At 37.8% G+C, this 15,377-nt stretch overlaps 1 protein-coding gene across 3 annotated transcripts in view; it reads left to right on the top strand.

Annotated features, from left to right (window-relative positions):
• Positions 1 to 15,074, top strand: part of mmp16a (matrix metallopeptidase 16a (membrane-inserted)) — a 58,618-nt gene extending 43,544 nt beyond the window's left edge. For 2 of the 3 annotated variants that reach the window (XM_084102204.1, XM_084102205.1), the window contains exons 7-10: positions 6,076 to 6,214; positions 9,762 to 9,912; positions 9,988 to 10,103; positions 13,081 to 15,074. In XM_084102204.1, the coding sequence (XP_083958330.1) occupies positions 6,076 to 6,214; positions 9,762 to 9,912; positions 9,988 to 10,103; positions 13,081 to 13,409 (735 nt within the window). In that variant the 3' untranslated portion in view covers positions 13,410 to 15,074. The remainder of the gene's footprint in view (positions 1 to 6,075; positions 6,215 to 9,761; positions 9,913 to 9,987; positions 10,104 to 13,080) is intronic. The other variant, XM_084102203.1, reaches the window with a different exon arrangement.
• The last annotated feature ends 303 nt before the right edge of the window (positions 15,075 to 15,377 follow it).

Raw genomic sequence — 15,377 nt, 5'->3', positions numbered from 1 at the left:
TTTGGTCGGTGACCCATTTATTAAGCTCCAAAATTCATGCAAACCCTCATTTTAAGCCGACATTTTAAAGTCTCACAGATGCCATATACTGTACAGAACTGCCAAAATGTTTTACTTTTTAACATTTACTATTTAGAATTGTTATTGTTATTAAGTAACAAGAACTAGCAAATAATTCAGGCAGCCCTTAATTAATAAGAAAGGCTAAAAACCTCTAGAAGGCTAACTTAAAGTCACAGTGAAATCAAAAATGTCAATTCATATTATAAATGATTTATCTGTGCACATCATTCATTTTTTTAAATTCATGTGCCCTTGTAATCTTCATTCAAAATAACGACATCTCTTCTCTGATGATGTGTTCACTGGGGCGAGGGCGGGGCAACCTGTCACTCACATGAGATCGACCAATAGCAAACCACAACCATCCAATCAATTCCCAACAGTCAAAATCAAGTCCAGCCCTACATTTTGTCTTGTTCGAGAAGCCGTTTCACTAAGATATATGTCACAATAGGGAAGAAAAGGCTATCGCAACTTCTGTTTCATGCCGACAATAAATATTTAGTGTGACGGAGTCCACTTTAATACCGAAGCTATGCAACGTGAACGCACACACAACAGTGTGTCTTCTCTCGTAGCCAAACAATAATGAAACGCAGATGAATGTGGTGCCTCCAGGGAAGCATAGGTCACTGTTGTCTGTGTGGGCCTTGCTGTGATTACATAGTACCAGTTGGATTTGTTTGTCTTCTCTGGTTTTGTGATAGAAGAGGAGGATGAGAAAAAGTAGGAGTTTATATAGAAGCAAAGAAAAAAGTGACTTTGTGCCACAATGTTGTCTTTGTGTTCCTATGCAGTTGCTAATGTGAAGTGAAATGAAGGCCTCTGTGTTTATCCCATCCAAGTTAGAGCACACACACACTTACACATTTACACACACACACACACACACTGCAAATCGTGGACACACACATCCAGAGCAGTGGGCAGCCATTCACTGTTAGCATGTTGGTATGTGATTGCTAGCTTGCTAGCTATCATTCAAGTCTTTAGCACAAACAGTATGTGACAAGTTACACACCAAAGTTTAATTTGGGTTTTTCCAAATCCCCAACCCAAACTACGAGCCAAAGCATCAGTGATATCTGACTAGTAAACACCACTAAGATTTATCTGTACAATACATTTGCAGTTAGAGTATTTTCTCCAAGGACACAGAATACTACTTTCGCTCCCTAAAGACTCCCGCTGACTGCTGTGGGCGGATGGCAGTTCTCATAGAGTGTTTGTGCAGTCGTGTATAGTGTCAGATAATGGAAAAGAAACTGATAACACATTCATAGTATCATTAAAGATACACACTTTTCACACTCTCTCTAGTTTAAAAAGTACTATATATAGGCTATTTATCCACCACAAGTCATGCATTTCCAGCACAAAATCATTTCCATCACATCCCAAATGATGTATTGCGTTTAATACCATTAAGTGATGGAAATTATATTAATATCAATTTTAGAATAAAATAGCCATATTTTTCATCTTGCTTTGTTTGGGTCAATTTCAAAGCAAGCACTCCATAAATACACAAAATTAAATAATATTTTTATTTAATATGATTAAAAATCATTTTCATTCAAAATCTGAAGAATGACATCTCTGTAATCGAGTACAAACTACTGTGAGCGAGGACCAGGCATGATTCACAGGCTGAAAAAGTGTCATCTGAGGGTCTTACAGCAGGAGAAAATGAAAGAGGCGCTCAGTTTTAGAGAGACTGATGGTCAAATGCCATGCTTCAATTTGCTGCAAAAAGATTAGTCAGGAGAAGCAAATCTGTGCTTGAAGAATAATGGAGGTGTCATTCTCGAACCATTTGTTATGCTCAAGCTTGCTGTTAAATTGTATTCTGAGAGATACAGCGAAGTATCTCAGAAATTCTCATATAAAAAGCTGCTATCTGTGTGACGTTGGTCAATATCATCTTCCAGCTGCGCTACACTACACAAAATAATTATGTTCAACAGAAGAAAAAAAATCATAGAGCTTTGAAACGAACAGAGATGAAAAGCCTGGCAGAAAATGCTACTCGTTTATCCAGTTTATAATATAACAATATGAAAAATGTAAAATAATATTATATTTTATGTAAATTATTTACACACACACACACACACACATACTAATACTGTGTTTGACCCCCTTTCGCCTTCAGAACTGCCTTAATTCTACGTGGCATTGATTCAACAAGGTGCTGAAAGCATTCTTTAGAAATGTTGGCCCATATTGATAGGATAGCATCTTGCAGTTGATGGAGATCCAGGGCACGAAGCTCCCATTCCACCACATCCCAAAGATGCTCTATTGGGTTGAGATCTGGTGACTGTGGGGGCCATTTTAGTACAGTGAACTCAGTTGTCATGTTCAATAAACCAATTTAAAATTCGAGCTTTGTGACATGGTGCATTATCCTGCTGGAAGTAGCCATCAGAGGATGGGTACATGGTGGTCAAAAAAGGGATGGACATGGTCAGAAACAATGCTTAGGTAGGCCGTGGCATTTAAACGATGCCCAATTGGCACTAAAGGGCCTAAAGTGTGCCAAGAAAACATCCCCCACACCATTACACCACCACCACCAGCCTGCACAGTGGTAACAAGGCATGATGGATCCATGTTCTCATTCTGTTTACGCCAAATTCTGACTCTACCATCTGAATGTCTCAACAGAAATCGAGACTCATCAGACCAGGCAACATTTTTCCAGTCTTCAACTGTCCAATTTTGGTGAGCTTGTGCAAATTGTAGCCTCTTTTTCCTATTTGTAGTGGAGATGAGTGGTACCCGGTGGGGTCTTCTGCTGTTATAGCCCATCCGCCTCAAGGTTGTGCGTGTTGTGGCTTCACAAATGCTTTGCTGCATACCTCGGTTGTAACGAGTGGTTATTTCAGTCAAAGTTGCTCTTCTATCAGCTTGAATCAGTCGGCCCATTCTCCTCTGACCTCTAGCATCAACAAGGCATTTTCGCCCACAGGACTGCCGCATACTGGATGTTTTTCCCTTTTCACACCATTCTTTGTAAACCCTAGAAATGGTTGTGCGTGAAAATCCCAGTAACTTAGCAGATTGTGAAATACTCAGACCGGCCTGTCTGGCACCAACAACCATGCCACGCTCAAAATTGCTTAAATCACCTTTCTTTCCCATTCTGACATTCAGTTTGGAGTTCAGGAGATTGTCTTGACCAGGACCACACCCCTAAATGCATTGAAGCAACTGCCATGTGATTGGTTGATTAGATAATTGCATTAATGAGAAATTGAACAGGTGTTCCTAATAATCCTTTAGGTGAGTGTACAGTGAGGAAAATAAGTATTTGAACACCCTGCTATTTTGCAAGTTCTCCCACTTAGAAATCATGGAGGGGTCTGAAATTGTCATCGTAGGTGCATGTCCACTGTGAGAGACATAATCTAAATAAAAAAAATCCAGAAATCACAATGTATGATTTTTTAACTATTTATTTGTATGATACAGCTGCAAATAAGTATTTGAACACCTGAGAAAATCAATGTTAATATTTGGTACAGTAGCCTTTGTTTGCAATTACAGAGGTCAAACGTTTCCTGTAGTTTTTCACCAGGTTTGCACACACTGCAGGAGGGATTTTGGCCCACTCCTCCACACAGATCTTCTCTAGATCAGTCAGGTTTCTGGGCTGTCGCTGAGAAACACGGAGTTTGAGCTCCCTCCAAAGATTCTCTATTGGGTTTAGGTCTGGAGACTGGCTAGGCCACGCCAGAACCTTGATATGCTTCTTACAGAGCCACTCCTTGGTTATCCTGGCTGTGTGCTTCGGGTCATTGTCATGTTGGAAGACCCAGCCTCGACCCATCTTCAATGCTTTAACTGAGGGAAGGAGGTTGTTCCCCAAAATCTCGCAATACATGGCCCCGGTCATCCTCTCCTTAATACAGTGCAGTCGCCCTGTCCCATGTGCAGAAAAACACCCCCAAAGCATGATGCTACCACCCCCATGCTTCACAGTAGGGATGGTGTTCTTGGGATGGTACTCATCATTCTTCTTCCTCCAAACACGTTTACTGGAATTATGACCAAAAAGTTCTATTTTGGTCTCATCTGACCACATGACTTTCTCCCATGACTCCTCTGGATCATCCAAATGGTCATGGGCAAACTTAAGACGGGCCTTGACATGTGCTGGTTTAAGCAGGGGAACCTTCCGTGCCATGCATGATTTCAAACCATGACGTCTTAGTGTATTACCAACAGTAGCCTTGGAAACGGTGGTCCCAGCTCTTTTCAGGTCATTGACCAGCTCCTCCCGTGTAGTTCTGGGCTGATTTCTCACCTTTCTTAGGATCATTGAGACCCCACGAGGTGAGATCTTGCATGGAGCCCCAGTCCGAGTGAGATTGACAGTCATGTTTAGCTTCTTCCATTTTCTAATGATTGCTCCAACAGTGGACCTTTTTTCACCAAGCTGCTTGGCAATTTCCCCGTAGCCCTTTCCAGCCTTGTGGAGGTGTACAATTTTGTCTCTAGTGTCTTTGGACAGCTCTTTGGTCTTGGCCATGTTAGTAGTTGGATTCTTACTGATTGAATGGGGTGGACAGGTGTCTTTATGCAGCTAACGACCTCAAACAGGTGCATCAAATTTAGGATAATAAATGGAGTGGAGGTGGACATTTTAAAGGCAGACTAACAGGTCTTTGAGGGTCAGAATTCTAGCTGATAGACAGGTGTTCAAATACTTATTTGCAGCTGTATCATACAAATAAATAGTTAAAAAATCATATATTGTGATTTCTGTTTTTTTTTTTTTTTTTGATTATGTCTCTCACAGTGGACATGCACCTACGATGACAATTTCAGACCCCTCCATGATTTCCAAGTGGGAGAACTTGTTCAAATACTTATTTTCCTCACTGTATATACATACATACATAGTTATTATAGTATTTTTTTATTTAAAGTATTTACTGTTATAGCCTATATAATTGTAATTATTCTAAATAGTCTTATTTATTATTTAAAATATGACATGCACATTTATGGGACCCATTCTCATTTCTGAAATTATATATCTATATATAAATATTCAAAAATATATATATTTCTGTATCATATTTGAAATAATAAATAAGATTATTTATAATAATTAAAATGACACGCACATATATGAGAGACCTATTCTCATTTCTGAAATTATATATATATATATAATATTTGTGTATCATAATTTAAATAATATTTAAGATTATATATATTAATTAAAACATTATATATTCAACAGAACAAAAAAGTCATACAGGTTTGGAGTGAATAGAGATAAAGCCTGGCAGAATATGCTACTTGTTTATCCAGTTTATGAGGCGACAGGCTTGATTTCCCATCATCCTCTGTGGTAGAGTGATAAAAAACAGATGAACTTCAATTACACACCTAATGTGCATCATTTGCTCTTCACTAGGACTGAAGTAAAGAGCCTCCTGCATCTGATGGGAACTGTTCAACAGAGAAAGAAATATGAAATTGCCCACAGTTTCTATTCACTTGAACACACGTCCCCTCATTATTTTGATTTCTGAACTCGCAAGTAGGAACTTCCCAGGAGACAACGATTGTTACAGTGATGACGGAGGTATTGTCTGTTTTGCCACCAACGTTTAAACAAGCTTTGGAGACATCAAAGCTGTAGATGTGTGACGGGATTTTCCGAAGCTGGAAGTGAGGGCAGCTGTGGCCGCACAGTAGGTGAAGGCCAGGAGGCCACGAATAAAACTATTCCATGTAGGACGATGCCTGTTTGGGTTTGATTTAATAAAATATACTTTTCCGCCCCCAAAAACAATGACAGAATAGCTGATGTTTACAAGACAAAGCCTCTTAGAAAACCTCTAAAGCCTTGTATTGACCACTCTGCGCTCCAAAAACACAACATGCAAAGCTTTATAGGATCCATCTGGAGTTGTAAACCCCCGAAACGTGCCATGCAACTAATGTTTCTTTATGTCTTTTTTCTCTTTCAATCATCTTCCCTCTATGAAGGACCACTGGTTTTGGAGGGTCAGGGACAATGTCGTGATGTCCGGCTACCCCATGCTCATCAATGTCTTCTGGAGGGGTCTGCCACCCAAGATTGACGCCGTCTATGAGAACAGCAAGGGCAAATTTGTGTTTTTCAAAGGTAAGATTTCTTCACATCAGATCAACGTCCTTCAGCGCAGTTTGTTTACAAGCGTAAGAGGCGAGTTGAGTTCAGAGATAGTGAGGGAACAGTGTGAAGATGAGACGTAACCTGGTTTCTACAGAGAGGTCAGCTGCTGTAGGGCTCTCACTGGGTTTATCTACACCGGTTTTCTGACTTGCTGGAAAGGGAGGCAGTTTGCCTCTAAATATAACAACATTAGGAGTTCATCTAGTGAATACAGGAGAAGAGCGAATCTCACAAAGCCTTTCAAGAGTATGAGTCATATTTTACACAGAATTCAAAAAGAAAAGACACATGCATTTTATATATTTTTTTGTATTTCATATTTTGCTAAATGAAAATAAAGCTTATTTTTAAGATTAAAATTCCGGAGTGTCTATTTACACCAAGTGCAAATAGCCCACCTTGTTGGCAGAGGCTATTTACACTAACTCCGCCCACCATTGAGTTCGAATCCGCCTTTTCCAAACTCACTCCTCTCCATTTTCCCATCGCATATCAGCTCAGAGAGGCATTTAAAATATAACTGTATCTTATAACTGTAATGCAAATAAAATTGCATATTATTTAAAATTGGAAAGTAATAATGCCTTAATACATTTTTTTTATTGAATTCAGGTTTTTTTTTAAACACTTAATGCTTAATGGACTTTATTTCACAAGCAAACAAAATTAGGCTTCATTTTCTCAATAAGCTGAATCAAAAGATAATATTTACATTGTGTGTAAACAATATAAATATTCACTTTAGACTTTTTTATTTATTTATGTTTAGTTGTCTGTATCACTAGCCTATGAAACTATTAGGCTCTACACAAATGTGTGTATTTTTTGAGAGAGAGAGAGAGAGAGAGAGAGAGAGAGAGAGAGAGAGAGAGTTTAAAGAGAAAAAGAGGAGGCTGGGCCAAATGAGATAATGACAAATACACACACACCTACACAAACACAGCAGTTTTCCACACGCTTTTGTTCCTCGACAACTAGACAAATGCTCTCCCATGTTCAGAGAGCTTAATGAACCTTTTTAGCCCACCATGGCTGTCATCTTAATTATTTTTTTGCCTGTACACCTCACAGAGAGCAAGGGAAAAGAGAGGGATGGATGGAACATGTACCAGTTGTTTCTGTGTTTTGGTGTGTGATTGCGCAAGCTTTCCGGATCAACTTTGTCCCAGATTTTTCTCCTAAAATTCCTACAATTGTAAAAAATAATTACATTTAGATTTTTTTTACTCTGAGGCAGAAATGCATCAATAGGCAGCAAAATGAATAATTTTCTCTTTAAATTTGTTAGAGGAGAAAAAAACATGAGTCACAAATTAGACAATATTTGACATTCTACATAGTAAGGAGATAGAGCTGCTTTCAAACTAATAAAATAAAGCAAATTTTAAAATTTGTTAAATATAAATAATATAAATATATTAATATACATAATATAAATAAACATTAGTATAATAATTAGTATAATAATAATATAAATATATATTATAATTAAATAAATAAATAAAAATATAAATAAAATGGCTGTATTTAAATGTGAATCGGATAATAAGGTTTTGATGAGAAATGTTTGAATTCACCTTGAGGCTGTTTGGATTGAGATTCTAAAGTTATCACGTTTGTGATTTTCCTTCCCATGGGGTAGTGCATACACAGTGTGTGTGGTCCATGTGGAAACAAATAAACGCATGTTTTCACACTCATTGCTGGTAGAAAGCAGCACACGGTGAGAATCGCTTACACTGACCTCTCAGCATTTAAGTAGGTCAGAAAGCATGGCCAAATCTGGAAGTTTAAATGTGTTGCTCTGGATAGCATTGACCTCAAGCCAACATTTACAACAATATCATCCTGTAATTTCACTTTCGCATACTCGCACGATCCCTGGCAAAACACAGACACTCGAGCTCTCTTGCACTCATCGGCCCTGTCGGAGGGTTCTGGTTGGCACAGAGACGCTGACCCCGCTGAGAGGGTCATGAGAAAGACCCAGGTGACGTGACAGGCATTTCCTCTTCCAGAGAAAATGACGGCCCTGTCCTCCTCTGACCCCTCGGACTCCAAACAAACCAGGACACCCTTAACCCCGTCCACTGTGGACATGCATCACAGAGGGTTTCCTGAGCTCAGAGGGTCAGCGCTGCACCCCTGTAACACACACTGACATCTTAACGTGAAGGCATTAACATGTCAGGTCTGAGTAACAGTGGCAGACGTACGGTCAAAGGCCCGGTCACGGTAATTAAAAGCAAACAGGAAGTGCCTGAGCTGTGAAATTGAATGTTTGGTTTTGCTGAAGCAGACATTTATCTGGAAATGATGTAAATATTGGGGATTCCGTATCAATAACCTCAGTGTCAAATTATCAAGAAATATGATTATGGTCATCCTCACACTCAAGTTTTTACAAACACATATACTGTATATGTATGTGTGTGTGTGTGTGTGATATATATGTATATGTATATATCACACACACACACACACACACACACACACACACACACACACAGATAGTCAGTATATATAACTGTAAAGTATTTATACATTATGCTACAATCTGTCTACTGACTTAAAATGAATAAAAAATACAATTAAAATTACAATAATTTGCATTGTAATATTCTTAATAGACATATATATATATATATATAAATATAATAGTGCTGGGCAACGATTAATCGCATCCCAAATAAAAATTTGTGTTTACATAATATAAATGTTTGTACTGTGTATAATTATTTTGTATATATAAATACACACATGCATGTACAGTATATATTTAAGATTTTTTTTATATATATAAAATATTGATATTATAAATAAATTATATATAAATATATATACAGTATATACATGCAAATATTTCTTAAATATATACACGCATATATATATTTGCCGTAATACTGTACTTACTGTAATATTTAGTAATAATTGCTAGTGTCTTAAAAATACTACCGTCCATACTGTCTTAAAAATGTAGAGAAATTAAAATGTAAATTAAAAACAATCAGTCAGTAATACATTTTTACTGGTTATATTATATATAGATATTACACATTGCTGTAAAATGTTTATTGTGCGAGATATATATATATTATCAATATTTCAGCCAAACAGCCATTATAGTAAATACAATACAATCAATCAAGGCATATTTTCCTCACTGTTATTCACTAAATAGGAATAACGCTATTTTTGTCAACACTCTTATACTAAAGTCCCAAGAAGAATCACAATGCAATCAGTAACAAAGGTTTAATAGCCAACTAAAAAGTGCATTAAATCACCAGTATTTATAATCAATATATAGTCCAAATTCAACTTATCCCTCAGCCGTAAGTGGAGCAACACTTGAACAAATCAGCAAGTCAAAGAGAATTTATAGAAACTATGATTTACATTTTCTTCCTTTGACTGAGCTAAATCACTGAGCACTCTCATTTGGCCAAGTGAAAATGTACCCTGGGCTGAACACTGTAATCCCCTGATTTCTTCTTTGTTCTTGTGCTTTTTCTAGGGAAGCAGTTCTGGGTGTTCAAGGACACAATACTACAGCCTGGATACCCCCAGGACATCTCAATGTTTGGAAACGGCATGCCAGCTCAGAGTATAGAGACAGCCGTCTGGTGGGAGGACGTAGCCAAGACCTACTTCTTCAAAGGAGATAGGTATGTGCACAGCATGTGAGCGTTCATCTGTGTGTGTGTGTGTGTGTGTAACTTTCTCTACTTAACTATATGCAGGTATTGGAGATATAACGAAGACATGAGAACGATGGATCCTGGTTATCCCAAGTCCATCACAGTATGGAAGGGTGTTCCGGATTCTCCACAGGGAGCATTTGTGGACAAAGCTAACGGTATGGTTCATCTTTTATAATCTTTAATGCAATTCAATCAAGTTAAGTAGTAAGCCATTTTAAAAATCATACAAATCATTTACTCACCCTCATTGTTGTTCTCCTGTTTCGTATGACTGTTTCTTCCATAAGGACGGATACTGTTGAGTTTCAATAATGACATAAAAAGCTTTGTGTGAGAAACTTTTCTTTGGCCTTTCCCTTCCCTGTTCTACTTTCAAATGTAATGCATGGAAAATGGGCATTATGGGCAATATGGACAACTTCTATGGTAACAAAATATTAATTTGAAGTCAACTAAACCTTTATCAACTAACCTTTAACTAAATCATAACCCTAAAGATTATGATTTGATATGCTAAGTAAAATTGCTGCTGTGGTGCTCATGCAGATGACAGGAGTTTGAATCCGGCTTGCAAAATTTCCCAATCGCATGGCCTCGTCATCTTCCCATAAATTCCTGCCGTTTCTTCACTATATTCTGGAAGAAAAAAAAAGGCAAAAATGGCAGAAAAAGAATTAGGTATATTGATACGATCCAAATTTTGAAAAAAACAACAAAAACAACAGTTAACAAAAAGTTGCTATGGCAGAAGAAAATAATCTGAAAATGATATGCTATAAAAATAACCAAAAACCAACAAAAAATATAAACATACAAAACGTAAATAAGGACTGGTGAGATAACTAATTGTAAGATGACCTATTAAGTCTTGAATTTGTTTTTGGGGTCTACTAGAATAGGTTTTTATGCTTCAATGTTCAAAATTCACATTAGTTTTCACATATTTTCACATTGTTGCAGGCGACACCTCTCTTCCCAGTCTGTCAGTAACGCTCTGTTCAGTTCTCGTCTCTATGAAACCCCTCCTTCCGAAAAACACAATGTGCTCTGATTGGTCAACCACTTCAAGCTTGTTCTGGAAATGTCACTCCCTTTGTCATAACTGCGAATTTCAACACACTACTAGAGTAACTCAACCAGACCTCACCCCCTTTTTTAGCGTATGCCTTGGCCTTGGAATTATTTCTATGAGAAATATTGTGATGTGTTTGTTCCCTGAAGAAAACTCAAGACTACAAACAAGGCGTTTCAGGGAGTTCAGGAATGCTGCGCACTGATATAGAGAATAACTCCCTTTGGAGTGGATTTGTGCTGTGTAACTTTGTAGACCTTTTTAATGGAAAACAACAACATTACACACTAAAGTTAAAACTGTTTTTAAAAAAAGCATAAACTACAATCAACCCATGCAGAACACAACACAGCATCTGATATTATACTGCATATGATACAGAATCTATTGTGAAGCAGTTTAAATCAGTATAATTCTCATTTACACTGCCCTGTATTCATTCTGTACAAGAACTCAGTTATGAAGGGTTGTGCATTTCAGGACAAGTGTGAATCTTTGTATGAGCTCTCATCTTGCATGAGTTCAGTCCATAGCTGCAGGCCCGCAGGTCGACAGCCAGACACATGCCATCTGTACCCAGCCTCGGTGCCAGGTTTGCCCGTGGACGCAGGCGATCATTTGAGCGTGAAGGGTGGATTGATATTCCAGGGAAATTGTTTGGCTAACCACAGTTTGAAAGTGATTGTGGGCTTTCTTTCAGCCCTGTCTCTGCACGTTACCCAAAAGGCCTCTGTGGGCGAGACAGAGTAGAGAAAATTGACCCTAATTATGTGTCATCATGGCCAGCCGATCATGGGGAGATCGGAAAGGACAGCTTTTCTTTTTTCTTCAGCTCTAGTCCTGTTTTATTGCGAGTATAGATTTTACGATAACACATTGGTCTTACGATAAGCCTTTCTCTTTGCCCCTGTTCCAGTATGGACCATTTTTATGTCAAGGATTTAGACTCTTTGTTAAACAGATTTAGTGGAAGAGTGACAGGAAATTATTGGGGAGATATGGGATCAGGATACATGTCAGGTTGGAACTTGCATCCCCCACAGGTGCACCATGGCTCAACGTCTATTCCAGCAGAAATGTAATTACATTAAATTAAATTAATCGTGTATCGTAATGGTAGCAAAATGAATAGGTTTATCAACTTTTGAGAGGAAAGTGAAAATGCTATATGCTAAATATGAAAAATGAATTTAAAAAAAAATTATATAAAAAACAAATATCTAACAAAAATATAGAATTATAAACTATTATATAAAATGACTGATATATTTAAAAAAATTATCAAAACATACTGTAAATATTTTTAGATTTTACAAATACTTACAAAACCAAAATCAATGTATTCAAATCAAAAATCAAAAAAAAAATTTTTTTAAACTTAATATGAAATAAAAATATAAAATTAAATTATACTAAAATTTGTGCTGTCCAATCGATTAATCATGATTAATCACATCTAACATAAAAGTCTGTTTATATAATATGTGTGTGTATGTGTGTGTATATGAAGAGTTCAAATGCAAAAGCCTCTAAGTGCCATCTGAAATTTCCTTCTAGAATGATCATTTTTATCAAGCTTGTATGTTTATGTTCAGTTATTTCACTTTAATGGCAATGAAAATGACCTATTAATTGTCATTAAAGTGAAATTACTGAACTTAAACATACGAGCTTGAAAAAAAATGCTAATTTTAGAAGAAAATTTCAGATGGCACTTAGAGGCTTTTGCATCTGAAGTCTTCATATATATATATATATATATATATATATATATATATATATATATATATCACAGCCCTAATAAAAATCTCTATCTATATATATCTATCTTAAAAATATAATTCGACAACAAATCAATACATTTCAATGCTACAAGTAAATTTAGGCATCACAATATTATGTATAAAAAATAGATATTCAATTTGAGATTTGCTAAAGATTACATTTACATGTCCGCAAACATAGTAAAAAAAAATGCTATGTGGAAATGGGCATGAATTAAATATCCAATATAAATATAAAACCACCTAACAAATGTCTCCTGTGCCGATGCTTTGCAGGTTTCACGTACTTCTACAAGGGTAAAGAATACTGGAAGTTCAACAACCACAGGCTGCGGGTGGAGCCGGGCTACCCTCGCTCTATCCTGAAAGACTTCATGGGATGCGACCTCACGCCCATCGACCCCGACCTGCAGCCGACGGATGACGAGGACGTCGTGATTAAACTGGACAGTGAAGCCAGCACGGTCAAAGCCATCGCCATCGTCATTCCCTGCGTCCTGGCGCTCTGCCTGCTGGTGTTGATCTACACTGTCTTTCAGTTCAAGAGGAAGGGGACGCCCCGGCACATACTGTACTGTAAACGCTCCATGCAGGAGTGGGTGTGAGTCTGACAGCCACAAGACCGTGGTGTAACACCCCAAACTTGCGGACTTTGGCTCTCGACCTGTGTCTCGCTCTAGGAGAACAGCGAGGGCCTTTGCTTTGACTCCCCTCTCCAGGAGATGAGGGGCGCATTTCTCCTAAAACCCCCTTCTCTTCTCTCATTGGCCCCGGTGCACCCGCTGTAGGACTGCAAGGATCCCACGGTGCATTGCGACGCCCAGTGCCACTGTTCCACATGGAAATCGCTGATTGCTATACGTTTAGGTTTTACAAGTGCACGTTGAAAACACGAAAAAAAAAAGAAGAAGGAGCCGATTTTAGCTTCGATTTGATTTTCAGAGATATTTACGATTCCCTTTAAAGCACTCCCAAACCAAATAAATCTCTCCAAAGAGGATCTTTTTTTCTTTTCTATACATCTTTTTTTTTTTTTCTTCCTGCTCTTTATTTTGCAGTGATATGTAGTGGGGGAACTTTTGACTGTTGTGGCAGTCTGTCTCAAAACAGGGGCCAAAATATTCTGCAATATTTTTAACAGCCTTAATTATGGATTGTGTTGTTTGCTTTTGTTTAAGTTTATTCGTTTGTTTTCGAGCACCGCTTTTGTTCGTCTGTCGGAAAGGCAGTGCAATATTGCTTTGCTCCCTTTGAGATCAGAGATGGTGGTTAACCTCATTTTCGCCAGGGGCTGCACTGCAGGGGCGCCTGAAGCCGGGACGGGACTCCTTAACCTCTGCCTAACATGAAGCATATCAGTCAAAACAGAGGGAAGACCAAGCCACTGCAACGACCAATATTTTATTCTGCTTTTTTCCGTCCGACGGTGGAATTGCAACTGCAAAGGAAGAGCTTGAACCGTTATCGTGCTTAACGCTCACTCGTTTGGTCGTGTTTTGCACGGACAGAGATTTGAGAATTCGTATCTTCCCTTTTTTTTTCTTTTTTTTTTTTTTACGAAAGGTTGCTGTTCAAGCATGTAATTTCCTTCGAACTGCCTTGTTTTTAGGTCTGGATGGGATCCTAGAACCTTGAAGTATGAACCAGAACCACCAGAGCAACTCAGGACAGCGCTTGATTCAAAAGTGTATGCAAGCATTCACATCCAGTCCTGTGTCTTTATTATCAACCGAGAAGAAAATCAAGGATATATATCATGTAACGTTTCACCATCGCTTGTGATCGGAAGTTTCTGCAATGGGATCGGGCTCGGAGTCGGAACTCTCAGTTCGGTTCGCGTTTCGCAGTCTGACTCTAGATCGGTCCTTCGCATCGAACGGATGTTTGAACATACAGTTATTTGCTTGCGTTAACATTTTATATGTTTGTTTGTTTGGTACATTTGAACAAACCGAATGGTCTCAACCTCAACTTTAAAGTGGTACTTAAAGTGCTAAGCTGTCATCCGGAACGTTTCCTTTAGAAGCGAGAGAAAACGTAACGCGATCTAAAGGAAACTATGTGCGTGTTTCTGGCAAGCAGTGTTTGAATGTGTGTCTGTATCAATGCTAGATTTTCTCTTTTTTTTTCTTTTCTTTCCTTTTTCATTGTTTTAATAAGAAAAAAAAAAGGAAAAACATGGGACATTCTTCAAGTTCATGTACTTCATGACTCGGTTTGGGACAAACCGTCCTGACAGACTTAATAAATTAATCAGTATATGATTAAAATGCCTTTTAGCGATTTGTTCACATTTACTTTACATATATTTTAAGTCTGGGAATATATAAACATCCACTCTCTAAACTTGCAAAAATATCATGGTAATACCATAGTATTTTAGTATTGTAATATTTCAGTATCAAAGCACTATGGTGTTGCCATGGTACTGTCGCAGTTCTTTTCTTCCTTTCTTTCACTTACAAAAATGTACCATGGTATTTTGAGCATAAGTACCATGAAATGGGATAATACCATGGTATTTTGGAAATTTTACTATGACATTTGATCATGGTCCCATCATACTACTACTA

This window comes from Abramis brama (genome assembly GCF_963993115.1).
Source record: "Abramis brama genome assembly, chromosome: 24".
Lineage (NCBI taxonomy): Eukaryota > Metazoa > Chordata > Actinopteri > Cypriniformes > Leuciscidae > Abramis > Abramis brama.
This window is presented reverse-complemented; position numbering and strand designations above follow the sequence as displayed.